The sequence below is a fragment of the Mus musculus genome, chromosome 17 (genome assembly GCF_000001635.26).
Source record: "Mus musculus strain C57BL/6J chromosome 17, GRCm38.p6 C57BL/6J".
Classification (NCBI taxonomy): domain Eukaryota; kingdom Metazoa; phylum Chordata; class Mammalia; order Rodentia; family Muridae; genus Mus; species Mus musculus.
In genome coordinates this window covers 53,582,745-53,609,143 of record NC_000083.6, presented here as the reverse complement: position 1 = coordinate 53,609,143, position 26,399 = coordinate 53,582,745, and the positions used below count along the sequence as shown (strand labels likewise).

The window sequence follows — 26,399 nt, the reverse complement described above, 5'->3', positions numbered from 1 at the left end:
GGAAGGGGTGACGTCCATGTCCATCTGAGGCTGGAGGGCTGGAGGGCTGCAGTGCAGCTAAGAAGGTGAACCAACAGAGCTGCGGGAAGGTGGAGAAAGGAAGGAACTATGTGAGGCCGCAGGAGCAACTACATCCTCTACCTTAAATCCTCTCTCAAAGAGAACTCCAAGGTGTTAATGGCAGGTGCCCTGTGACCTCCCTTCTTTCTCTCCTCCTTTCTCCTGTGGTCTCCCAGCCCAGAATCTTCACTTCTTCTCCTTTGATAACAGTCAGGGAGGCTAGTAAGAACCCTATCTAGACCTTTCCTGTTACTAATTTCCATGAAGAATCATCTTATTTCCTTTTTTTCTTTAGGTTTCCAGTTCAGAATCAACCAGCCATTCTGGGACAAAGACAGCACACTCCCATTAATACAACAGAGAGTTAAAACCCTCTGACAGATGGAAGAAGCATCGATGTTTAGACCAAGGCCCCAAAAGAGTGTGAATGAGATAAACTTAAAAATAGAGAGAACTGCAGCTGGGTGAGGAGGCACACACTGTTAATCTTCTAATCACAACACTCAAGAGGCAAAAGCTGGCAGATCTCTGAGTTCAGTGACGGTCTGGTCTATAGAACAAGATCCAAGGCAGACAGGGCTACATAGAAAAACCTTGTCTTAAAAAAACAAAAATCAGGGGCTGGTGAGATGGCTCAGTGGGTAAGAGCACCGACTGCTCTTCCGAAGGTCCGAAGTTCAAATCCCAGCAACCACATGGTGGCTCACAACCACCCGTAATGAGATCTGATGCCCTCTTCTGGTGCGTCTGAAGACAGCTACAATGTACTTATATATAATAAATAAATAAATAAATCTTAAAAAAAAAAAACAAAACAAAACAAAAATCAATAAACAAACTAACTAATAGATACCAAGGAATCCTCAAGTGTTCAAGTCAAAGCGTTTCTCATTAGATCTAAGGTTTACTTTAGAGTTAGCGTTCAACTGAGTACGAACGAGAAGTCTAAACCCTAAGGAGTCATGTCATTGAAGTTTCCCTCACCATGATAGCCACACCCCTGTTTTCTAAAAATTCTTCCAAGTACGGAGGGTAACCTTAAGATCTCACCCATATTAGGCAGTGTTTTCCCACTACGTGGAGTCCCCAACCCCATAACTTTCTACAATAGCAGCCATACATAGCCTAGATCCTCTTCCTTGGATGGCTGCTCAGGGCAGAGAGCAAACTGGTGGAAATTCTGGATGGAAGAGAACAAAGCCAACCTTTACTAGCAGGGGGGAGTAAAGGACATATCCTTAATTAAAACTAATTAATAATTAATAATAATAATAATAATAGGGGGTGGGACTTCAGATTTGCTTCTGCTGGTTGTAACTACAACTCAAACATTTTGCTTTTGCATTCCCCAGGGAATGGTCAGATCAAAGACAGTCCACAACACTAGCTTCATGAAACAAGCAACACCCCCAAACAGCAATAGAACAAGAGTGAGTTTACAATACTTGATATAAATCGTGTTTCCCTAAAGACTCACACCTCCTTAGCTCTGTACAAAAGAATAAAGCTGACTTATTTAGCTGCTGTGCAGTGATCTTGGCTACGAAATGGAGACCAAACATGAAGGACATATTATTTGCTCTACCTGGCTGGTCATACTGTGTGACAGGGAGGCTTTCAAGTAGTGTCCTTAACTGAAAGATCCCTGGTACCTTTGGAAAGCCCCGTTTCATCCCCCAATATCGTTCATTGGTGCTGCGGATATGTCTGCTAAAACAGTGGGCTCTGGCTGCAGTGAAAGACTATCTCAAAATATAAGATGGACAACTCCAAAAGATCCAACACCCTCATCTAAGACTGCCAGAACCTACGCACACGCGCAAGCACGCAAACACGCATGCGTACACACCACATAATTCTTAAAATAATAGTAAATTGGCCTGGGATTGCGGAAAAGCCACTCAAACCTTGAACCCTGGCCTCCACCCAGCACCCCAGCTGCATTTCTACTGAGCCCTAATCTTGTTTGTCTCTGAGGACAGGATGCCTAAAAGTCAGAACCCCTCCCTCCGCAGGACAATCAAAACTAAGGAATGTAAGAAGGTTGCTGGGATGGCTGCAAGACAGTCTCTAACTCCATTATAACACAACTGAAAACCTACACGCCCTAGCACCATGACAGTTGACAATTGCCAAGTAACAACTGGAAAGGCCCCAAAAAGAGAAAAAAAGCAGAGGTTTTGTTGTTTCTTAGGTGTTGGTTGGTTGGTTTTGGTTTTGGTTTTTTGAAACATTGTTTCTCTGTGAAGTCCTGGCCATCCTGGAGTTTGTCCTGTAAACCAAGCTGGTCTCAAAGATTCACCTGCCTCCGGCTCTCAGTTTCTGTGACTAAAGGTGTATGCCACTATCGCTGGGCTAGAGGCAGAATTTAAATTCCCCAGAAAACTTCTGCCCATTCCAAGAAGACCATATGAATATTTTTCCCCTTTATAAGCCTGTATCCCCTTCTCTTACCCTGTAAGAGAAGAACAGAGAGGGTAACTCTCAAGTTGATCTTACACTTCTTTCCTTAGCTAAGAACAAGCTTCTTGCTTCTGCTCAATCAGGTACCATGGTTGCCACTTTTCCAAGAAGGAAAACTGAGATAGAGGTGGAAAACTGCAGCATTTTTGTTATACGTGAAAGGAAACGAAGAGCCTTGTCTGGGTGCGGCAAGCCACCAGGCAACACAAAATGAGCAAATTACATTTCAAAGCCTCAACGCAGTACAGGAAGAAAGAAAAAGACAAAGACCTAGCTGAGAGATTGAAAGCAGAAGAGAAGGTGCCCTGTGAGGAGGGCTGCAAAGAGGAAGGGGTGACGTCCATGTCCATCTGAGGCTGGAGGGCTGGAGGGCTGCAGTGCAGCTAAGAAGGTGAACCAACAGAGCTGCGGGAAGGTGGAGAAAGGAAGGAACTATGTGAGGCCGCAGGAGCAACTACATCCTCTACCTTAAATCCTCTCTCAAAGAGAACTCCAAGGTGTTAATGGCAGGTGCCCTGTGACCTCCCTTCTTTCTCTCCTCCTTTCTCCTGTGGTCTCCCAGCCCAGAATCTTCACTTCTTCTCCTTTGATAACAGTCAGGGAGGCTAGTAAGAACCCTATCTAGACCTTTCCTGTTACTAATTTCCATGAAGAATCATCTTATTTCCTTTTTTTCTTTAGGTTTCCAGTTCAGAATCAACCAGCCATTCTGGGACAAAGACAGCACACTCCCATTAATACAACAGAGAGTTAAAACCCTCTGACAGATGGAAGAAGCATCGATGTTTAGACCAAGGCCCCAAAAGAGTGTGAATGAGATAAACTTAAAAATAGAGAGAACTGCAGCTGGGTGAGGAGGCACACACTGTTAATCTTCTAATCACAACACTCAAGAGGCAAAAGCTGGCAGATCTCTGAGTTCAGTGACGGTCTGGTCTATAGAACAAGATCCAAGGCAGACAGGGCTACATAGAAAAACCTTGTCTTAAAAAAACAAAAATCAGGGGCTGGTGAGATGGCTCAGTGGGTAAGAGCACCGACTGCTCTTCCGAAGGTCCGAAGTTCAAATCCCAGCAACCACATGGTGGCTCACAACCACCCGTAATGAGATCTGATGCCCTCTTCTGGTGCGTCTGAAGACAGCTACAATGTACTTATATATAATAAATAAATAAATAAATCTTAAAAAAAAAAAAAAAAACAAAACAAAAATCAATAAACAAACTAACTAATAGATACCAAGGAATCCTCAAGTGTTCAAGTCAAAGCGTTTCTCATTAGATCTAAGGTTTACTTTAGAGTTAGCGTTCAACTGAGTACGAACGAGAAGTCTAAACCCTAAGGAGTCATGTCATTGAAGTTTCCCTCACCATGATAGCCACACCCCTGTTTTCTAAAAATTCTTCCAAGTACGGAGGGTAACCTTAAGATCTCACCCATATTAGGCAGTGTTTTCCCACTACGTGGAGTCCCCAACCCCATAACTTTCTACAATAGCAGCCATACATAGCCTAGATCCTCTTCCTTGGATGGCTGCTCAGGGCAGAGAGCAAACTGGTGGAAATTCTGGATGGAAGAGAACAAAGCCAACCTTTACTAGCAGGGGGGAGTAAAGGACATATCCTTAATTAAAACTAATTAATAATTAATAATAATAATAATAGGGGGTGGGACTTCAGATTTGCTTCTGCTGGTTGTAACTACAACTCAAACATTTTGCTTTTGCATTCCCCAGGGAATGGTCAGATCAAAGACAGTCCACAACACTAGCTTCATGAAACAAGCAACACCCCCAAACAGCAATAGAACAAGAGTGAGTTTACAATACTTGATATAAATCGTGTTTCCCTAAAGACTCACACCTCCTTAGCTCTGTACAAAAGAATAAAGCTGACTTATTTAGCTGCTGTGCAGTGATCTTGGCTACGAAATGGAGACCAAACATGAAGGACATATTATTTGCTCTACCTGGCTGGTCATACTGTGTGACAGGGAGGCTTTCAAGTAGTGTCCTTAACTGAAAGATCCCTGGTACCTTTGGAAAGCCCCGTTTCATCCCCCAATATCGTTCATTGGTGCTGCGGATATGTCTGCTAAAACAGTGGGCTCTGGCTGCAGTGAAAGACTATCTCAAAATATAAGATGGACAACTCCAAAAGATCCAACACCCTCATCTAAGACTGCCAGAACCTACGCACACGCGCAAGCACGCAAACACGCATGCGTACACACCACATAATTCTTAAAATAATAGTAAATTGGCCTGGGATTGCGGAAAAGCCACTCAAACCTTGAACCCTGGCCTCCACCCAGCACCCCAGCTGCATTTCTACTGAGCCCTAATCTTGTTTGTCTCTGAGGACAGGATGCCTAAAAGTCAGAACCCCTCCCTCCGCAGGACAATCAAAACTAAGGAATGTAAGAAGGTTGCTGGGATGGCTGCAAGACAGTCTCTAACTCCATTATAACACAACTGAAAACCTACACGCCCTAGCACCATGACAGTTGACAATTGCCAAGTAACAACTGGAAAGGCCCCAAAAAGAGAAAAAAAGCAGAGGTTTTGTTGTTTCTTAGGTGTTGGTTGGTTGGTTTTGGTTTTGGTTTTTTGAAACATTGTTTCTCTGTGAAGTCCTGGCCATCCTGGAGTTTGTCCTGTAAACCAAGCTGGTCTCAAAGATTCACCTGCCTCCGGCTCTCAGTTTCTGTGACTAAAGGTGTATGCCACTATCGCTGGGCTAGAGGCAGAATTTAAATTCCCCAGAAAACTTCTGCCCATTCCAAGAAGACCATATGAATATTTTTCCCCTTTATAAGCCTGTATCCCCTTCTCTTACCCTGTAAGAGAAGAACAGAGAGGGTAACTCTCAAGTTGATCTTACACTTCTTTCCTTAGCTAAGAACAAGCTTCTTGCTTCTGCTCAATCAGGTACCATGGTTGCCACTTTTCCAAGAAGGAAAACTGAGATAGAGGTGGAAAACTGCAGCATTTTTGTTATACGTGAAAGGAAACGAAGAGCCTTGTCTGGGTGCGGCAAGCCACCAGGCAACACAAAATGAGCAAATTACATTTCAAAGCCTCAACGCAGTACAGGAAGAAAGAAAAAGACAAAGACCTAGCTGAGAGATTGAAAGCAGAAGAGAAGGTGCCCTGTGAGGAGGGCTGCAAAGAGGAAGGGGTGACGTCCATGTCCATCTGAGGCTGGAGGGCTGGAGGGCTGCAGTGCAGCTAAGAAGGTGAACCAACAGAGCTGCGGGAAGGTGGAGAAAGGAAGGAACTATGTGAGGCCGCAGGAGCAACTACATCCTCTACCTTAAATCCTCTCTCAAAGAGAACTCCAAGGTGTTAATGGCAGGTGCCCTGTGACCTCCCTTCTTTCTCTCCTCCTTTCTCCTGTGGTCTCCCAGCCCAGAATCTTCACTTCTTCTCCTTTGATAACAGTCAGGGAGGCTAGTAAGAACCCTATCTAGACCTTTCCTGTTACTAATTTCCATGAAGAATCATCTTATTTCCTTTTTTTCTTTAGGTTTCCAGTTCAGAATCAACCAGCCATTCTGGGACAAAGACAGCACACTCCCATTAATACAACAGAGAGTTAAAACCCTCTGACAGATGGAAGAAGCATCGATGTTTAGACCAAGGCCCCAAAAGAGTGTGAATGAGATAAACTTAAAAATAGAGAGAACTGCAGCTGGGTGAGGAGGCACACACTGTTAATCTTCTAATCACAACACTCAAGAGGCAAAAGCTGGCAGATCTCTGAGTTCAGTGACGGTCTGGTCTATAGAACAAGATCCAAGGCAGACAGGGCTACATAGAAAAACCTTGTCTTAAAAAAACAAAAATCAGGGGCTGGTGAGATGGCTCAGTGGGTAAGAGCACCGACTGCTCTTCCGAAGGTCCGAAGTTCAAATCCCAGCAACCACATGGTGGCTCACAACCACCCGTAATGAGATCTGATGCCCTCTTCTGGTGCGTCTGAAGACAGCTACAATGTACTTATATATAATAAATAAATAAATAAATCTTAAAAAAAAAAAACAAAACAAAACAAAAATCAATAAACAAACTAACTAATAGATACCAAGGAATCCTCAAGTGTTCAAGTCAAAGCGTTTCTCATTAGATCTAAGGTTTACTTTAGAGTTAGCGTTCAACTGAGTACGAACGAGAAGTCTAAACCCTAAGGAGTCATGTCATTGAAGTTTCCCTCACCATGATAGCCACACCCCTGTTTTCTAAAAATTCTTCCAAGTACGGAGGGTAACCTTAAGATCTCACCCATATTAGGCAGTGTTTTCCCACTACGTGGAGTCCCCAACCCCATAACTTTCTACAATAGCAGCCATACATAGCCTAGATCCTCTTCCTTGGATGGCTGCTCAGGGCAGAGAGCAAACTGGTGGAAATTCTGGATGGAAGAGAACAAAGCCAACCTTTACTAGCAGCTGTCATCCTGCTGACAGTGCAGAATAAGAGGCTGTATCACTGTCAAGCACCAAATTTCAGGATTCAAAGCTGGGCGTGATGGCATATGTCTCTGTTTAATCCCAGCATTTAAAAGGCAGAGGAGTGGGTAGATTTCTAACTCCGAAGCCAGCCTGGTCTATACAGCATGTCTCAGGGCTACAAAGAGAGACACTGTCTCAAACAAGCACACACACACACACACACACACACACACACACACACCCCAAACAGAATTCAAGGATCCAGGAACTGGGGGATGATTTAGCAAGTAAGACCCTTTGTTGTGTAAACATGGGACCTGAATTCAAATTCTCAGCACCCATGTCAAAGTCAGATGTTGAGGTGGAGTGGAAATAAAGGACAGTTAGATCTTTCGAGTCACCAGCCTACTCCAGGGTCAGTGATAGGCTGTCTCAAGAGAATAAAGGCTGAAAGTGATAAAACCCTCTGGCTTTCTTACATAAGTGTGCATATGCATACACAGAGCACAAACACACACACACAAGATTTATTTGACAACAACAAAAAAGGGAGCTGAAGCACCAGGTTGGGCTTGGTTGCACATGCCTGAGTCGTCAGCTTCTCAGGAAGCAGACAGAGCAAGAGGGTTGTCAATTCAAGCTCAACAGAGCTGCAGAGGAAATTCAAGGCCATCCTGGGTAGTTTAGTAGTAAGGTTCCCTCAAGATAAGACATTTTACAAGGGGAGATGCAGCTCAGTGGTAGAGCACTTGCCTAGTATATGAGAGACTCTAGACTCAATCCCCAGTACTAGGGGAGGAAAGAGAATTCAAGAATCCAAACCTTTCATCCATGTGGGGTTACTTATAAAAGCCTGATGACTTCTTGTACATCCATATGTGCAGACAAAACACCCCTGTGCATAAAATTAACATAAACCCAATAACTTTAAAGGGCTGAACGGATGGCTAAGTGGTTAAGAGCACTGGCTGCTCTTCTAGAGGACCTGGGTTCAATTCCCAGCACCCATATGGTAGCTTAGAGTCTTCTGTAACTCCAGTCTCAGAAAATCTGAGATTCTATTTTGGCCTCCTCGGGCACCAGGTATGCATGCAGGCAAAACACTCATACATATAAAAATAAATGAGTAAACAATAAAAATCAAATCAAAATAAAACCATCTTGGCTTCCTTATTAAAATTCAAGTGAGCAAATAATGATTTTTTTAATGTTGGATAAGAAGACCCTGAAGATTTTCAGAGCCAGAGACTGAAACTTCAAGATGGCAATGGGCTTAGAGTACAGTCAGCAGAGAATGAAAATCTTATACCTCTACGTGCCCGACATGACATAAAACAATAGCCCTGTTCACCAGGGCTCATAAACCTCAAGTCACAAATCTCACAGCAGGGGCATTTATAGTAACCAAGTCTTACACTTCTCCTTTTAATCCAAATATTAGCTGCACATATTTAAGCCACTGTAATAGAGTGCTGAGCCCATTCTAGCACACAGTGAATACTGGCACTTAAACATGACCAAGAATTCTTGGATGCAAATCCAGCACTGAATATATACATATGATATAGTCACACACATATTGTATATGGCTCTCCTTGCAAAACTGATTAATTTAATTACTCCAGGAGTTTTTACAAACTCAATGTTGGTTTCTATTGTTCAGAATGAGTGAATATTTTTCCTAAAATAAACAAACAAAAAAACCAAATTAAAAAAAAAAAGACAAGAGGTAAAAGGCATGAAACAGAACAATGACAGTCCAACAGTTTTGTGGCACCATGGCACTCCACAGTGCAAGGCAGGATGAAAGAGTCCCCACAATGAGAGGGTGACAATAAAGAGAAAGCCTCCTAGGGCTGTGGCTCAGTGTTAGCCTTACCTTGCAAGTGTGCAGCCCTAGGTTTATTCCCTAGAACAAAAAAGAAAAAAGCATGCATAGTAGTGCTCAATTATAATCTGGGCACGTGAGAAGAGAGGCATGAGTTCAAAGCCAGCCTAGGCCACATATTGCGACCGTGTCCCAAGAGAAGAAGCAAGCGAACAAGATTGGTTATGGTGGTGGCCACCTTTAATTCTAGAACTATGGAAGTAAAAGTAGGTGGGTCTCTGTGAGTTCAAAGACAGCCTTGTCTACATAGCAAGTTTCAGGACAGCCAGCACTATGTAAAGGGATGCTGTCTCAAAGAAAAAGAAAAAGAAAAAGGAAGAGGGGTAATAGCTCAGTTTGGTGTCACAGCACCAGCTACCATCCTGGGTTTAATTCTCCAGCAGTGCAAAAGCAAACAAACTTAATAGAGAGAAGGAAAATGGAAGCAAAGAGGGAGAGAGGGGAAAATGGCAATCCAAGTTGAGATACGTTACTACAAACAACATTAAAATATATGGGGCCAGCAAGATGGCTCACTGGTTGAAAAGGCTTGCCACCAAACCTTATGGCCTGAGCCTGAACCCCAGAGCCCATACTGTAGAAAAGAGGTAACTCGAACAGATTGATATCTAGACTCTAGAGACATTGTAGTGCATGTGTGCACTCGCGCGCGCATACACACACACACTAATTGAAAAACAAATATAATTTTAATGCCTTAATCTTATTAAATTGAATATGGTAGTTCATACATATAATCCTGGCAGCACTCAGGAGACTGAGGAAGAATGATTGTGAGTTCAAGGACAGTCTAGACTACACAGCAAAGCTCTGTCGAAAACACACCAAAAAATATCATTGGGCCAGCAAGATGGCTCAGTGGTAAAGGTATCTGCCACCAAGTCTGACAACTTGAGTGCAATCTGTAGTATCCACATGTTGGAGAGCGAGATTCTCAAAGGTCATCTATACACATCCACTGTGGCTTACACACACTCCCACATTACATGGATTAAATAACATTATTTCTAAAAATTATTTTAATTATTTTATATTCACCAGGTATTGTGATAATAACTTCCAGAGTACTAGACTAAAAAGAAAATCACTTAATAAAATTTAAGTTCTAGTTCTTTCACTGTAACTTAAACTTATATATGTCTCTCTATATAGAGGCATAAATATAGATATATATCATGTTCTACGTAAATATGTGCACACACACACATCTCCCTGTCCTCTTGCTAGAGATCAACCCAAGTTATTAATATGATAGATAAGCCCTGTACAACTGAACCACACCCCAGTCCTCTCATTTGTTAATGTGATATTGTGGCTCCTAGAGCTCAGAGATTTGAATCCAAATACACAAGCTGGCAAGAGAAGCCACTGAAGACAAAGGCAAAGACTGGCATGGTAAGCCAGACAAGCGAAAGATTCTCAAGGATGGATCGCCAAGAGATGTCACCTGCTGAGAGAAGAAAGGAAAAGGAGGGAAGGTTGGGGAGAAAAAAGAGGGAAGAAAGTGGGTCTTTAGGAGGAGGTAAGGGGCTTTAGAAGAAGGGAAGGCCCTTAAAAAGAGGGGGAAGGGCTTTAGAAGTGGGGGCAGGGGCAGCCATCTTCTAGTAACTCGCCAAAATGACGAACACAAAGGGAAAGAGGAGAGGCACCCAGTATATGTTCTCTAGGCCTTTTGGGAAACATGGTGTTATTCCTTTGGCCACATACATGCGAATCTACAAGAAGGGTGATATTGTAGACATCAAGGGAATGGGCACTGTTCAAAAAGGAATGCCCCGTAATTGCTACCACAGCAAAACCAGAAGAGTCTACAATGTCACCCAGCATGCTGTGGGCATCATTGTAAACAAGCAAGTTAAGGGCAAAATTCTGGCCAAGAGGATCAACGTGCGGATTGAGCACATCAAGCACTCAAAGAGCAGGGACAGCTTCCTGGAACGGGTGAAGGAGAACGATCAGAAGAAGAAGGAAGCCAAGGAGAAAGGCACCTGGGTGCAGCTGAAGTGCCAGCCTGTGCCACCCAGAGAAGCACAGTTTGTGAGGACTAACGGAAAAAAGTCTGAGCTGTTGGAGCCCATTCCATACGAATTCATGGCCTAATGTACACAAAGAAATAAAGTACCAGGACTGCAAAAAAAATAAAAAATAAAAAGAAGAAGGAGGAGGAGGAGGAGGAGGAGGAGAAGAGGGAGAAGGAGAGGGAGAGGGAGAGGGAGGGGGAGGGGGAGGGGGAGAGGGAGGGGGAGGGGGAGGGGGAGGGGGAGGAGAAGAAGAAGAAGAAGAAGAAGAAGAAGAAGAAGAAGAAGAGAAGAAAGAAGAAGAGAAAGAAGAAGAGAAAGAAGAAGAGAAAGAAGAAGAAGAAGAAGAAGAAGCAGCAGCAGCAGCAGCAGCAGCAGCAGCGGGGGCAGGAGGGCCTTTAGAAAAACTCTTCTCATGTCTTCAGCTTCCCAGAGCCAACACAGAAGCTGGGGGGGGGGGGGGTTGTTTGTTTGTTTGTTTTTGAGGCATACTATATTTTACTACACAGGTTTATTTCTTTTTTTTTTAAACAATTTTTATTCGATATTTTCTTCATTTACATTTCAAATGCTATCCCGAAAGTTCCCTGTACCCTCCCCCTTCCCTGCTCACCAACCCACCCACTCCAGCTTCCTGGCCCTGGCGTTCCCCTCTACTGGGGCATATAATCTTTGCAAGACCAAGGGCTTCTCCTCCCAATGATGGCCGACTAGGCCACCCAGAAGCTGTTATTTTAAGCAAGCAATTTTGTGCTCATGTGTGAGAACGTTCTAAGATACGTGAGGTAACTAGAAACTGTAGGTTAAGGCCCAGTCATTCATGCTTATGATGTCAACACTTAGGAATCTGAGGCAGGAGAACCAGCATGACTTTGAGGCCAGTCTGGACTACACAGTGAGCCCTAGACCACCCTGGGCTTCAAAACTAATTAGACTGCATCGATGGCTCACATTATAACTTTAAGTAATTACTGAAGTGGTGTAGAATGGGAAAACACCTGAATCTTCACTGTGGACACTGTAGTTTAGGGTAGAAAGCATCAGTATTCCTCAGTGGCTAAGGACACCCCATGATGCACGGGGTTTCCCTCAGGTTAGTGTGCAAGTGTAGGGTAGGGAGCATACGTGAGCAAATGGAGTTTCAGGTGTGAAGAGCACTTCCGGCCCCTGTGCATGCCCAGGAAAATGTCAACCAGAGTGTCCAGTATTGATACTGTTTGACAAATTGTCTACCCTGAAAAGGGGGAAATAGTCTTTTAAGAAACAGTCGGTGGAAGCTGGGGTGTATCTCTGTAATACAGTGTTTGCCTAGAATGTCAAGGCCCTGAGTTGTAACCCCAGCAACAGAAAGAAAAGTAAAAATAAAAATTGAAAATATTTAAAAAAAAAAAAACAAACCAGTGAATTTCATTGTCCTTGGCTGCCAAGAACACATTTCTGTCTCGTGCTTTGATCTGCAGCTATCAAGCCCTCCACTTGGGCCTTCATTTCTTCTTCCAAATGTTAGAGCCTGGTCCCTGCTCTTAGAGATAAGAGGTCCCCTTGGAAACACCTCTTCTATAGCTCTTGGTAATTAGGCGTGACAGCTGCTAAGAGAACTCCTAGCAGGGTTAGCCTAGCAGCTTTAACTCAATAACAGCTGGAGGACAACCTTTTAAGGAGCCCTCTGCCAAGCCAATTACCACAGCAGCCAGCAACCTTGGCACCAAGGAAGAGCCAGCTGTCCAGGTGACGTCATCTCCCAAACAGCAAATCTATGCAGAGGAGACACATCCAAGGAGGAAGAAAATGCTCTCTAGAAGCCTGAGACAAAAAGTGGCTTTGTTCACATGAGAGGCTCCTGGACATGCAGTGATTTTCTTACTGTGAACAGAAGACAGACACTGGAGAGACTCTAAGGAGCTGAGCTGGATAGACATGTGGTCACATCCAGATGACAGACAAACAAGAGGGACAAGGGATTGCAGTTTGCTTAGTGTTAACGTGTAAGCATTTGTGTGATATTTGGAGGCCACCCAGGGAAAGAGAAGACAGCCATGCTGTCTAACAGAATTCTGTCACACTGAAACTACTAGACTAATTCAAGTAGGTAGAAAACTCAGGAAGAGCACACCGATAAAAGTGACTTCTCAGCCCTCAGACTCAGACCAAGCATAGGAACACGGTGGTAGGAAATGATGACTCTAGACTCATTCGTGGTAGCATTTCTGTGCCACGCCGCCATGCTAGAGAAACTCCTGCATCTCTATCTTCCCTTCTTCACCTTGTACGATGTACGAGGAAGGGATGAGCTGAGAGCCAAACTGAGCAGGGCTCTTTCTACAATGCAGAACCATAGATCCTGTCCTGGCAGGTACCTGAGCATGAGATTGGGGGCAGGGGTGAGGAGGCAATGGGAATTGTATTGTCTACATCCTAGCTCTGAAATTTGACAAAGGTATACTATTTAAAAGTCAAAAGGCCAGAGATAATGACTCGTGGCTCAGCGGGTGTGGGCGCTTGGCACCAGGCCTCAAGATCTTATAGATTGATTCCTGGAACTCACATGACAGGAGGAGAGAACTGACCCCAAAAACTTGTTCTCAGCGTAGCACACTGTGGTACATTTACATCTACACATAAACACACAAGGAGGAAATAAACAAACATTAAAAAAAAAAATAAAAGTCGGAAGTTGATAAGACAATTCTGTCGGAGGATGGAGAGACAACTCCAAGTTAAGAGCACTGGCGCGCTTTCAGAGGACCCAGGTTCTATTCCCAGCCCCAATACAGAAGCTGACAAATGTCTGTAACTCCACTTCATGGGAGTGAAATACCCTGCTCTGGACTCCACGGGCACTGAACTCACACAGTGCACAGACATGACAGCAAAACTCCCATATACATAAAAAAGCTAAAACTTTTTTTAAAAAATTAAAAGACCAGCACTTGGGAGGCAGAGGCAGGCGGATTTCTGAGTTCGAGGCCAGCCTGGTCTACAGAATGAGTTCCAAGACAGCCAGGGCTACACAGAGAAACCCTGTCTCAAAAAACCAAAAAAAAAAAAAAAAAAAAAAACTAAAAGAAGTTAGGATACACTTCAATGACAGAGTAATTGCAGCACATGAAAGGCCTAAGGATCAGCCCAGAGCTGCCAAAGAAGAACAAGAACAAGAGGAGGAGGAAGAGGAAGGGGAGGGGAAGGGGAAGGGGAGGAGGAGGAGGAAGAAGAAGAGAATTTCAAGAAGTTGAAGAAAAAGGAGGAGAAGGAGGAGAAAAAAGAAGAGGAGGAGGAAGAAGAGGAGAAAGAAAAAGGCTACAGACAATGAGGATGACTAAGGAGAGGGAGGGGGAGAAGGGGAGAGGAGAGAGGGAGGGGGAGAGGGAGGAGGAGAAGAAGAGGAAAAGGAAGAGAAAGAGAAAGAGGAAGAAAGGAGGTGACTCACGCCAGCACTCAGAAAACTGAGCTAGAGAATCACCATAAGAGACTGGAGAAATGGCTCAACAGTTAAGGGCCCTTGCTGCTCAAGCAGAGGACCTAGGTTCAGTACCTCACAGAAGGCAACACACCAGCTGTCTAACTCTAGCTCCAGGGGATCTGATGCTCTCGTCTGGCCTTTCTGGGCACCAACGCACATATTCACACAGACACACAGACGTAAAATTAAAAATTAAATCTTAATAAAAAAAACTGAAATAAAAATGCTCAGAATCATTAATGATGAGGAAATGCAAGCCCTACTGGGGTGTCCTGCAGCCTCATTAGCAAGCTAAAAGGGAGAAATTGGAGCATGGCTGGATAGGATCTAGAAACCACTTGAGGTGGAGACCAGCAGGAGCAGCTGAGGTGGAGAACAGTAGGACAGGACCTCGAGCATCAAGAAGGCACTGCCAAAATTCTGAAAATTCTACTTATGAGCATATATTTTAAGAAATTGAAGCAGGAATGTCCTTGCTGAGATGTATGGGACCTTCGGTTCTAGCCTCAGCAATCAAGAAAACTATAACAGGAAATCAAAACACATATTTGTCCACCCACATTCCAGCTGCCTTCTTTATTTAGCACAATAGCCAAAAGTCAGAAGCGATAAGTGGTGAATAAGTAAATATAACCTGGTATATGCAAGCAAATGCATGCTATTTGAAAAACTGTGCATATATATATATATATATATATATATATGTTATATAGATACAGTGTGTTCAAGCATGCATTTGTATGTGTATGTGTACATGAGTGCTTGTATGATTTGACCTGGAAAGGAAAAGAAAACATGATTTAGCTACAATGTGAAACTTGAGGATATTCTGCTAAGTAAAATAAACCAGTCACAAGGGACAAACTCTGTATGACGTCACTTCTATGAAGAGCCAAGTTTATAAAGATACAAATGAAGTGGTGAGTGAATATGATTAATACCCATTATATACATGTATGAAATGTGAAAAGTATTCATAAAAAGGAGAGCAGGACCAGCAAGATGGTTAAGCAGGCAAAGTCATTCCTGTACAAGGAGGATGGCCTGAATCAATCCCAGAATCTCTCATGGTGTGACAGTTAATGGTATAAATTTATCCTCTGACCTGCACCATGTGCCCAAACTCACTATCTATTCATCTATCTACCCATCCATCTATCTATGTCATATGCAGACACTCCCTAATAATATAAGAAATAAGGGGGTGGGGAGCACACAACTTTAATCCAGCACTTGGGAGGCAGAGGCTGATGGATCTCTGAGTACTAAGCCAGCCTGACCTACAAAATAAAGATAGCCAGAGGCACACAGAAAAACCTGGCCTTGAAATACCAAAAATAAATAAGAATATCAAAACCTTTAAAAGTAGATAGCAGTTATCAGGTGTTAGGAAAAAGAATTGGTGCTTAATTCTCAGACTTTAATCTGTTCATTCATTTTACAAGCTAAGTTTTGTTTGGTGGTTGCCAGTGGTGACTTCTGGAAGATTTATTTATGTCTGTCTGTCTGTCTGTCTGTCTACCTATCTATCTATCTATCTACCTACCTACCTATCCACCCATCTATCTATGTATCCATCTCTCTATCTATTTACCTATTCTATTCATTTTATGTATATGTGTGTGCCTAAGTGTATTATGTGTACTATGGACATACAGGTACCACAGAACTCAATAGAAGAAGAAATCAGATGAACTGGAGTTCCAGGTGGTTGTGAGTAGCCTGACATGTGCTGGAAACTGAACTTAGGTCCTCTGCAAGAGCAGCCAGTTTTCTTACTGAGCTATCTCTCCAGCTCCCAATATTTCTTAATGTTACTGAACTATAGCCTTAAAATGGTCATGATGGCAGTGTTCTGAGTATCATTCTGTAGTTCAGGCTCGATTAGAACTCACAACCCTGGGGCTGGTGAGATGATTCGACGGTTAAGAGCACTGACTGCTCTCCGAAGGTCCTGAGTTCAAATCCCACAACCACATGGTGGCTCACAACCATCTGTAACAAGATCCGACGCCCTCTTCTGGAGCGTCTGAAGACAGCCACAGTGTACTTACACATAATAAATAAATAAATCTTTAAAACACAAAAACAAAAACAAAAAAACAAAAAACAAGAACTCACAACGCCTCTCCCCGTTAGTCTCTTTCTCTACTTGACAGCAGCTATAGTTACCTAGGAAGAAGAGTCTCAATTGGAAAAAGCCTGCATAAAACTGGCTTGTAGGCCAGCTTGTAGCACAGTTTCTTAATTAATGATTGATGGGGAGAACCCTTCAGGTAGGGTCAACTTTGGTCAGGTGGTCCTGAGGTATAGTAGAAAGTAGACTGCGCAAATAATGGGCAGCAAGCTAATAAGCAACATTCTGCCATGGCCTCTGCATCAGCTCCTGCCTCCAGGTTCCTGCCCTGACTTTCCTGGATGATGGATTGCAAATGGTAAGATTAAATAAACCCTTTCCTCTTCCAGCCTCAATCTCCAAAATGTTGGGATTCCAGGAATAAGCTATCATACGATGCTAAGATTCTACATTTTTAAAAGTTCTCTGGTTATGAAGAGATGGTTCAGAGGTTATGAGCACTTCTTGACCTTGCAGCAGATCCATCGAGAGTTGGTTCCCAGCACTCACATGGGTGGCTCACAACCATCTGTAACTTCAGGATGATGTCCTCTCTGACCTCCACAGACATTACGTATGCATGTAGTGCATGCATATTCATGAAGGCAAAACACTCAAACACACAATTTTTTTTTTTTTTTTTTTTTGGGTTTTTTGGTTTTTTGAGACAGGGTTTCTCTGTATAGCCCTGACTGTCCTGGAATTCACTTTGTACACCAGGTTGGCCTCGAACTCAGAAATTTGCCTGCCTGCCTCTGCCTCCCGAGTGCTGGGATTAAAAGTGTGTGCCACCACGCCCGGCCAAAAATATTTTTTAAATCTCTATAGTGTGGCTATGGCCCAGAGGTAGAAGGCTTGTCTAACATAGATGAAACCCTGAGTTTAAGACCTTCACTGTGTTACTGACTCCCACAAAGAAACGTTCCAGTCGCATTTTTAAAAATTTGTTGACAATTGCATCCATGTACGGAGCACTGTGATCATACTCATGCCAACTCTTTCCTCCCTAGGTACCAGACCTGGGCCTCAAGCTTGCTGGTCAGTAAGCCACATCGTTAAGCCCAGAAAAACATCTCTTCCTCTTCCTTCTCTTCTCCCGCTTTCTCTTTTTCCTTTTGATAGACCGGGTCGGGTATGTAGCCCAAGCTGGCTTCACATTTGTGCTGTTCCTCTTGGCCTAGCCTCCCATCTGCTCAATTACAGGTATGAGCTATAAGCATCATTATGTTTGTACCCACAGATTAGTGCTGTTCTTAGCAGGGGTCAGAGAAACTTCCTTTTGCAGAAGATGACAGTTAACACAGAATCTAATAACTGGTAAAAAAGTAATCTGGATATATAACCGTTGGATGTTCAGTCCTAAATCAGACATCTACCTCACCTCCTCCAAGGCTCAGAGAACAACATAGAAGAGATGGTGGGATGAATGCTAAGAGTCAGAAGATGGAGATAAGGATATGAAACACTCTGGATATGACATGGCTGTCATAATCATGTACTCTTGTAGCTGTGGCTGGTATGCTGGAGACAGAATCAGAGACAATGCCCCCACCCAACACATACACAAGATCTCACTCTGTAGCCCAGATCTAACCTCAAACCTGTGATCCTCCTGCCTCAGCCTCTCAACTGGAATTCTTTTGGGGGCTTGGGAGAGGGCTTTGACACAGGGTCACATTTTGTATCCCAGTCTGGCCTAGAACTCACTATATAACCCAGCAATCCTCCTGCCTTGGGGTCCTGAATAGAGACTAACTCCAAATGTGCCGGTTTTCAATGGAATTTTTCAGTTTCCACAAACACACACACATACACACACTTTTATCTGTGAAGATGTTTAGCATCCAGCTGATCTGAGTTTTCTTTCTTCCTTCCTTCCTTCCTTCCTTCCTTTCTTTCTTTCTTTCTTTCTTTCTTTCTCTTTTTTGTTTGTTTTGTTTTTTTCGAGACAGGGTTTCTCTGTGCAGCCCTGGCTGTCCTGGAACTCACCCTGTAGACCAGGCTGGCCTCGAACTCAGAAATCCGCCTGCCTCTGCCTCCCAAGTGCTGGGATTCCAGCTGAGTGTTCAACTCTGTGAACACCTCACCCAACTGGCTGGCTAGCACCCAGTCACTACCAGTCACTACATATCTAAGCTATATATATATATAATCTTTATATAAGCTGTATTAGACAGAGTTTACACAGATAGACTGATGGGCTACCTCCATCCTCCACCTGATGTTTAGGCACCAGGGCAATGGGATGGGTAGAGTCAAGCCTCCCCCGTGGTTGCTTTGGAAGCTCACATTCTCAAGAAACCCACATAACCAGCCCAACCTGTGAAACAGATCTTGCAGCCCACATTCCCAACTGCCTACGCCAGCTTTCTGCCTAAAGCTCTATGACAGGATTTGTCTTCAACACCATCAGCCCCCGTTCAACCACCCCTAGCCCTGCATCCCATGGCCCTTCTCCAACTTCTAAGGCTCAGTGACATTTTGACTCAATGCCTCGCCCACCGTCCTCTGAGTCTCATCCTTACACCTTCTGCAAGTTTGCTGCCAAGGGCTCCTTCACGCCACCATGGTTGGAAGGATGCTTCCTCCCCTCTCCCCACACATTCCTTACTCTCAAACCTTTCCTCTTATAAACACAAAAAATAAAATTTTAATAAAAAAGAATAATGAAAATCTTGTTCTATTCAAAATTCAAAAGTTCCAAACTAATTTTTTTTTTTTTTTTTTTTTTGGTTTTTCGAGACAGGGTTTCTCTGTGTAGCCCTGGCTGTCCTGGAACTCACTCTGTAGACCAGGCTGGCCTCGAACTCAGAAATCTGCCTGCCTCTGCCAAAGTAATTTTTTGATGAAAGAAGAAAAACTAATAAAAGGCACTATCAGACAGTGAAGATGGATGAAACACAAACAACAGTAGCAGAGAGGTGGAAGAGGGTGTAAAAGCACACGTTTTCTAATTTCAACTCTGTTGGGTCTTCTCCTCCTCCTCTTCTTCCTTCTTCATCTTCCTCTTCCTCCTCTTCTTCTTTCTTCCTTCCTTCTTTCCTTTCTGACTTTCCTTTTACTTTTTTCCCTTGTGGTAAAATCCCTAAAAATGCCATTGATAGTGAACACCTAAACCTTCAGAATGACCTTCCTAACTATATAGACGGTCCCTGGGATTCACAGAGTTCGAGACTTCGTAGGTGTTTGAGTAGCTACCACGATCCAGCTGTGTGATGGTTTTTTTGAGTTCATTATAAAGGTGATTTTCTTGTGAGAGAGGGTCTCACCATATAACCCTGGCTGGCCTATAATTGGCTGTATAAACCAGGCTGGCTTTGAACTCACAGAGATGGGTCTGCTGCATTCTAATTTGGGGGATTAAAGGCATGAGCTAACATGCCCAGTCAGTACACTAAGAGGATTTTTTAAAACTCGCTACTGGGAGCTGGAAATATGGCTGGGAGGTTCAGAGTACTTGTTCTTACAGGACAGAGGTTCAATTCACAGGACCCAAATGGAAATCACAACCATCTATAACTCCAGTCCCAAGAGATGATACTCTTCTGGCCTCCATGACTACTCAGCATGCATATGATGCAGACATACATGCAAGCAAAACACCAGCATAAAGAAAATAGTTTGTTGCCAGGCGGTGGTGCCGCACGCCTTTATTCCCAGCACTTGGGAGGCAGAGGCAGGCGGATTTCTGAGTTCAAGGTCAGCCTGGTCTACAAAGTGAGTTCCAGGTCAGCCAGGGCTATACAGAGAAACCCTGTCTCGAAAAACCAAAAAAAAAAAAAAAAAAAAGGAAGAAAGAAAGAAAATAGTTTGTCTTTTAATCTTGCTTAACTACCAAGGAGAGCATTTAATTTTTTTCAAGACAACTCTGGTCTAAATCATCTTATTTTCCGAACAACCCACAGGAAGGCCAGGTGAATAATTCAATGATAGAGAAGGGTTTCACTGGCCTGAGTTTACATAGCTGGCAAAGAGCAAGGGGCCAAAACCAATACCAGAACTCAGCTCTGGCACCTGAAACTACCTTGTGGCACCTCCTTCTTAAAGTGCAGGGACACAGAAATCAGTGGGGTGGCATATAACCTGTCGAGCATCACTCAGCAGGTGAAAGCAGCAGGACCAGGAGTTCAAGGTTATCGTGGCTACAAAGGCTGTTGGAAGACCAACGAGATTCCAAGACTGTCTCAATTTGCCCCCTCCACGAAAAACAGAAAGTGGCTACTGGTGAATGCAGCCACACGTTTGAATCTCAAAAACACTGCTGCACTAAAGTGTATTGTGTAATACCGTTTTCTGGTGATGGTGGCAGTACTAAATGTGGAACCCAGGATCATCTTACCTCTTAAGCTACATCTCCGCCTCTCTGTTTACTGGTTTTCTTTGAAACCAAATCTAAATCATGCCCAGGCTGGCCTTAAATTCCTTCTGTGGCCTTAAATTCCTCTTAGCCTCTTAATGGAGCAACTAGAGTTATGAGGCCTACACCACCAAAGAACAAAACTCAGAGTCAGTTCGGAAGCAGCTTCTAGGGGTGGGGTAGGGCTGAAAGGAAAAGAGCAGGAGAGAAGACTCCAGAATGTTCTTGCTTGGGCATGGTGAGGCACACCTGTATGTAATCCAGGCACTTGCAAGGCTGAGGCAGAAGGATTGCCATGAGTTCAAGCATGAGCTACACAAGTAGCATCCTGTCTCAGGCTTGAAATGAAACTTGCTTAAAATGTTTAAAGCACTAGGTTCAACCCCCAGCATACTCACTCCTCACTGAACAAAAAAATAAATTTTTTTTTCTCTGCACAGTCCCTGCGGGGTAGGACAGGAAGGGATTCCCCAGGCACTACCAGCAACTTCTCTGTTTTCCTTCAGTGTGGCACTTACCATGTTCTGTTATTTTCTTTTTCACCATCTGCTTCTGCTACCAGAAAGCAAGCTCTACAAGAATAAGGACCCATCTGTCACTACACCCCCACATCGTCTACATCAATGCCTGGCAGCCTGAGTAACAATGTTGACTGAACGGAAAAACTGTCACTATCTACAGTGCACAGCCATGAAGCTCGAGTCTGGGAAGGGTGAGAAGCCTCGGAGGGCACAGATGGAAAGTGCCATGTGAGAATTTGAGCTCAGGTCTGTGGTCTAACCGCCCTGAGGTTTGGGTCTCCTCGATTTCTTGGCTTGTTTTCTGGCAGTTCAGAAAGCTGTCTTCTACAACTCACGATGGTTTTCTCTGAAGTGACTTTAAATGTGACTTTCCACTTTAATTTTTCTCCTCCTCCATTATTGTCTCTCTAGCAAGAGGCTGCTGCGGCTTTCACCTCCCTTTACACATGCTGGCCCGGGGAACTGTTCCGACGGAAGAAGAGTCAAGTAGTCATTCCTACAGGGACGCGCAATCCTGGGTTGCATGACTCATTTGTTATTTCGAAGTATGCTGACCTTGGCTTCCTTGGCATTCTGCCAGCCCATTTCAACACCAGCTTGTTACAGCAGATGCAAATTAGTGCTGCCACCATCTACCACTGAAACAGTCACTGGCATTCCTTGATCTGGGCCCTGTCTTGGAATCTCCTGCACAGCAATGGGGAGGGGGTTCCAAAAGGCTTCAGCAAGGCACATTAACTAAGGGAGATTGGGAACCATGGTCAACATGGAACTTAGTACCCCAACCCAACCCTGAGGCAACCAAAGAGATAAGTCTCCTTCAGAGAGTGGGGGACAGTCATTCCAAGGGCATTCAGTTTTTTCCAAAATCAGTATATTCATGATTTAGAAATTATAAAGCTGTGCATGGTGGTCTATGCCTCCAATGCCAAAACTCACAGGCAGGAGGCAGGAGGATCAGAAACTCAAAGTCAACACTGGCTTCATAGAAAGTCTGAGCTGTCCCTGGATTCACATGACCTTGCCTTAAAAAGAGAGAGAGGGAGGGCAGAGGGAGGAAAGGAAGAAAAGGGGATGGGATGGGGACAGAAGAATAGCTGGCTCCTAAACAAAAAAGTAAAGACAACTTACTGCCACTTTAAAAGAGCAGTGTACACAAAAATATATAAACAAGAGCAATGTAGGTCTATACATAACTGATGTCATTTCTATTTCATTAATGTAGTAGACTTTTAAACTTTCTGGAAAGTCAATTTTTGTATTGTATAGGTTTATTTTGGTCTGTTGGTTGGCTGACTTTCTGAAACTGGCTTTCTCTATGCCGTTCTGACTGGTCTGGAACTCTCAAAAGAGATCCTGAGAAATCCTGCCCCTGTCTCTAAGTGCTGAGACTAAAGGTATGTACCATCATGCCTTTCAAAACAGTAATGATGTCTTTAGGAAAATATGATTATGACAGAGCAGAAAGAGTGAATTTGAGGCTAACAGAAGCTGCAAAAAATGACCCTGTTCTCAGCAACAACCAACGACAAAAGCTGGAAAGATTGCATTAGTCTGTGATGCCAGCATTGAAGAAGTAGCCTCGACTAAATAATGAAACCCTATTTGAACAGAAAGAAAAGCCAGCCGTGAGCGAAGAGAACCACACTAGGAGATGCCTCAGTCCCAGCTGCCAGGTCTTTTGCTTTGGATCCATAGCTACAAAGTCTCTTAGAGCCTCAGTTTCTCTTCCTTTTGTCTCAACACAAGAGTCTCACTCTGCAATCTAGAATGGCCTAGACCTCACTACGTAACCCAGGTTGGTCCCAAACTTTGTGCAATCCCCTGCCTCAGTTCTGGGTTGTCAGGATTATAGGTGTAAGCCACCTCATATGGCTACCTTTCCCAAATTTAAAAAATGTTTTCTTGGGCTGGAGAAGTGGCTCAGCGGTTGGGAGCACTGACTGCTCTTCCGAAGGTCCTGAGTTCAAATCCCAGCAACCACATGGTGGCTCACAACCATCCATAATGAGATCTAATGCCCTCCTTCTGGGGTGCCTGAAGACAGCTTCAGTGTACTTACATATAAAATAAATAAAAATAAAAAATAATTTTAAAATGTTTTCTTGCCAGGCATGGTGGTACACAACTTTAATCCAAACATTCGAGAGGCAAAGGCAGGTGGATCTCTGTGTTCAAAGCCAGTATAGTCTACAAAGCAAGTTCCAGAACACCAGGGCTATTATACCCTGTCTTGAACACACACACCAAAAAGTGTTTTCTTTCTTCTAGTCTCACAAAGCCTTTGAATATAAAATTATCATCTTACTCGACAACTATTTTTTGAGTGCCTAGGATGTACATCTTCATGCTATGAGAAATAAGTCCAAGTCCCTGCTTCATGGGACTCAGAACATGGGCAAGAAATGGTTTTCAAACTTTTGATATCTAGGGGTATAGTTCAGGAAATGTGTGTATGTGTGTGTGTGTGTGTGTGTGTGTGTGTGTGTGTAATACATATATACATACACAATGATTTCCAACTCTTGGTAAGTGTAACAAATGAATGAAAAGGATAATTAATATTACAAGGTGATGGATGGCATGCTCCTGTTTAGACAGGCAGGGGAGAGGAGTTAAACATTTCTGAGATATTGGAATCTGAGACCATATGAGAAGGAAGTTTGAGAACAAGTTACAGAAATAAACACAGGAAAGAGCTGAAGGATAGCTCAGTAACAAAACACTTGTGTAGGATGCACAAGACCCCATTCCCATCCTTTTCCATTTCCAGCACAGGAAACAAAAAGGGGAGGGGGTTATGCAAGCATGCCTCTTTGTGTGCAAAGACAGAGGTAACCCAGGTAAAATCTGACGGAGAGAGGAATGCAACTCAAAAACATAGGGGCTTCGTGATCACATGTACGGCTCAATGGACAAAGGTGTCTGCTGATGGGCCTGAGTTTGATCCATGGGTCCCACATGGTAGAAGAAAAGTGGTGCCTCCGGTTTTCCTCTGACCTCCACATGTAAGCAATGGCTTGGGCACACAACACATGTGCACACACACAATAAATTAAAAATATGTAATTAAAGAAGTAGAAGCCAGTTAAATTAGACTCTATCTGGGAGAGAGAAAAAAAAAATGGTCCACATAGTTAAATGAATACCAGGAATAGCAGTAAAAGCCAGAACTGTACACACAGTAAGTCAGCTCAGAACTGACAATCACTCTTGGTGAACAGTGCCCTGCCGGCTACCAAGAGATGGGTATGGATAGTCACATGATTCCACTGAGGAAGCTCATCTTAATTTCCCATTATGGAAAAGCTGTGAGAACCTGTTGAGTAATCCTACTTCTCTGCCATTCCTGAGGAGACGGGGGCACACAGGAGTTTGGCATCAGCTGAGGAATGTACAAATGAGTGTTCTCTTTCCAGAATCTACAGGCAGTAGGCCAACATCACAGAGATGCTGTTGTTCCCCCCACTCCCCAGATTTCTGTGCAGGAGTCTGGCAGCCTTTTAAGAAAGCTACCATCCTCCCAAGCTCTCCAGTTCTACACACCCTCTGGAAGACAATGGGTTGATAACTCTAGTCATCTTCCAGAACCACGGGTTGGAAGCAACAGGATTTCACATGAGAGTTACCATTTCAGGACTCATCACGACCAACACCAAGAACAAGGAACCATGGCACTAAACAGAAGGAAGTCTACAGCTGGCATTCCACCAGCTGTGACATCACCTCTCTTACCCGACAGCCTATCAGCTATCTCCCAGCATTCCATTCCTGCCCACATTGTTGTGGTTAGGCACGTTGATTTCATGTCCATATTCCTGCCTCACAAGGCCTTCTCAGTACAACTGAATGTCAAATTTCCATCTGCTCTTTCAAAACCCGAAGTAAATTCCAGTTTAGGAGCCTAAAGAGTGAGGAGTGCCGGGCCGTGGTGGTGCACGCCTTTGATCCCAGCACTCGGGAGGCAGAGGCAGGCAGATTTCTGAGTTCGAGGCCAGCCGGGTCTATACAGTGAGTTCCAGGACAGCCAGGGCTATACAAAGAAACCCTGTCTCAGAAAAAAAAAAAAAAAAAAAGAGTGAGGAGTAACTCAAACCTGTCACCCCCGCACCCAATGGGCTGAGCCAGGATTGTAAGTCCCAGGTAAGTCTTGGGTTTCATAACAAAACTGCACCTCAAAAGACCAAACAACTAAATAAAAACTTAATTTTTAAAAAAATGAAATCAATTCTCTAACGTTTTCCATATCCATTGACTTCCATTTTTTAAATGGCTAGCAAATTTAACTTTGTTTTTTTTAACTTAGAAGCAAGTGTTGTTATAGCTAGGTGATGGTGTCCCAACCCTTTAATTTGAACATAATGTTTGGTTTGTTTCTTTTCTCTCTGGGTAGCCCTGCCATTCCTGGAACTTACTCCGTAGACTAGGCTGGCCTCAAATCCTCTGCCTCTAGAATGCGGAGAATAAAGGCATGTGCCATCGCTGACTAGCTTTGAACGCAATACTGTACGCAAAATAAATTTTTAAAGTTTTGTTTGTTTGTTTGTTTGTTTAGAGGCTGTGTCTCAATATGTAGCTCTGACCGGCCTGGAACTCTTTGTATAGACCAGGCTGGCCTTAAACTCACAGAAAATCCCCGGTCTCTGCCTCTTCAGTGTTGGGACTGAAGGTGTATGCTACCATGTCTGGCCCTTTTCTCTTTTCAATAATCCTATAATCGCAGCACTTCGGAGGCAGAATGAGGGAGATTAGGAGTTCAGGATCACTTTCAGCTACATATCAAGGCCAATCTGGGCAACATGACGTGAGAGGAAGGGGGGCAGGGCTTTGGGTTTACAGTGTACTAACTCTACAGTCCTAGAAACTGCTTAGGGTGCTGGGGCCTCCAAATTAAACTCTCCATTCCTTACCCTCCTGACAAGCTGGCAGCTTCTGCAGCGTTCTTCTAATAGTCTTGTCTTGCCTGCCAGCTTTAACGCCCTCAGAGCCGTACACATGCTCACCCTATCCCAACAATAAAGAATACTGATTTCTTACAGCCTGTGCAAGATCCACGGAATGGAA

The 26,399-nt window shown here is 43.7% G+C and overlaps 1 protein-coding gene and 1 pseudogene across 5 annotated transcripts in view; one reads left to right on the top strand and one right to left on the bottom strand.

Annotated features, from left to right (window-relative positions):
- Nucleotides 1–26,399, bottom strand: part of Kat2b (K(lysine) acetyltransferase 2B) — a 105,948-nt gene that overhangs the window by 63,578 nt on the left and 15,971 nt on the right. Inside the window, exon 1 of one of the 5 annotated variants that reach the window (NM_001190846.1) lies at nt 24,965–25,018. The exons of the other annotated variants lie outside the window; for them this stretch is intronic. Coding sequence (NP_001177775.1) covers nt 24,965–24,979 — 15 coding nt within the window. The 5' untranslated portion in view covers nt 24,980–25,018. Of the gene's footprint in view, nt 1–24,964; nt 25,019–26,399 lie in introns of those variants that run through there. 5 annotated transcript variants of the gene reach the window in all.
- On the top strand, nt 10,447–10,991 carry Gm6919 (predicted gene 6919; annotated as a pseudogene).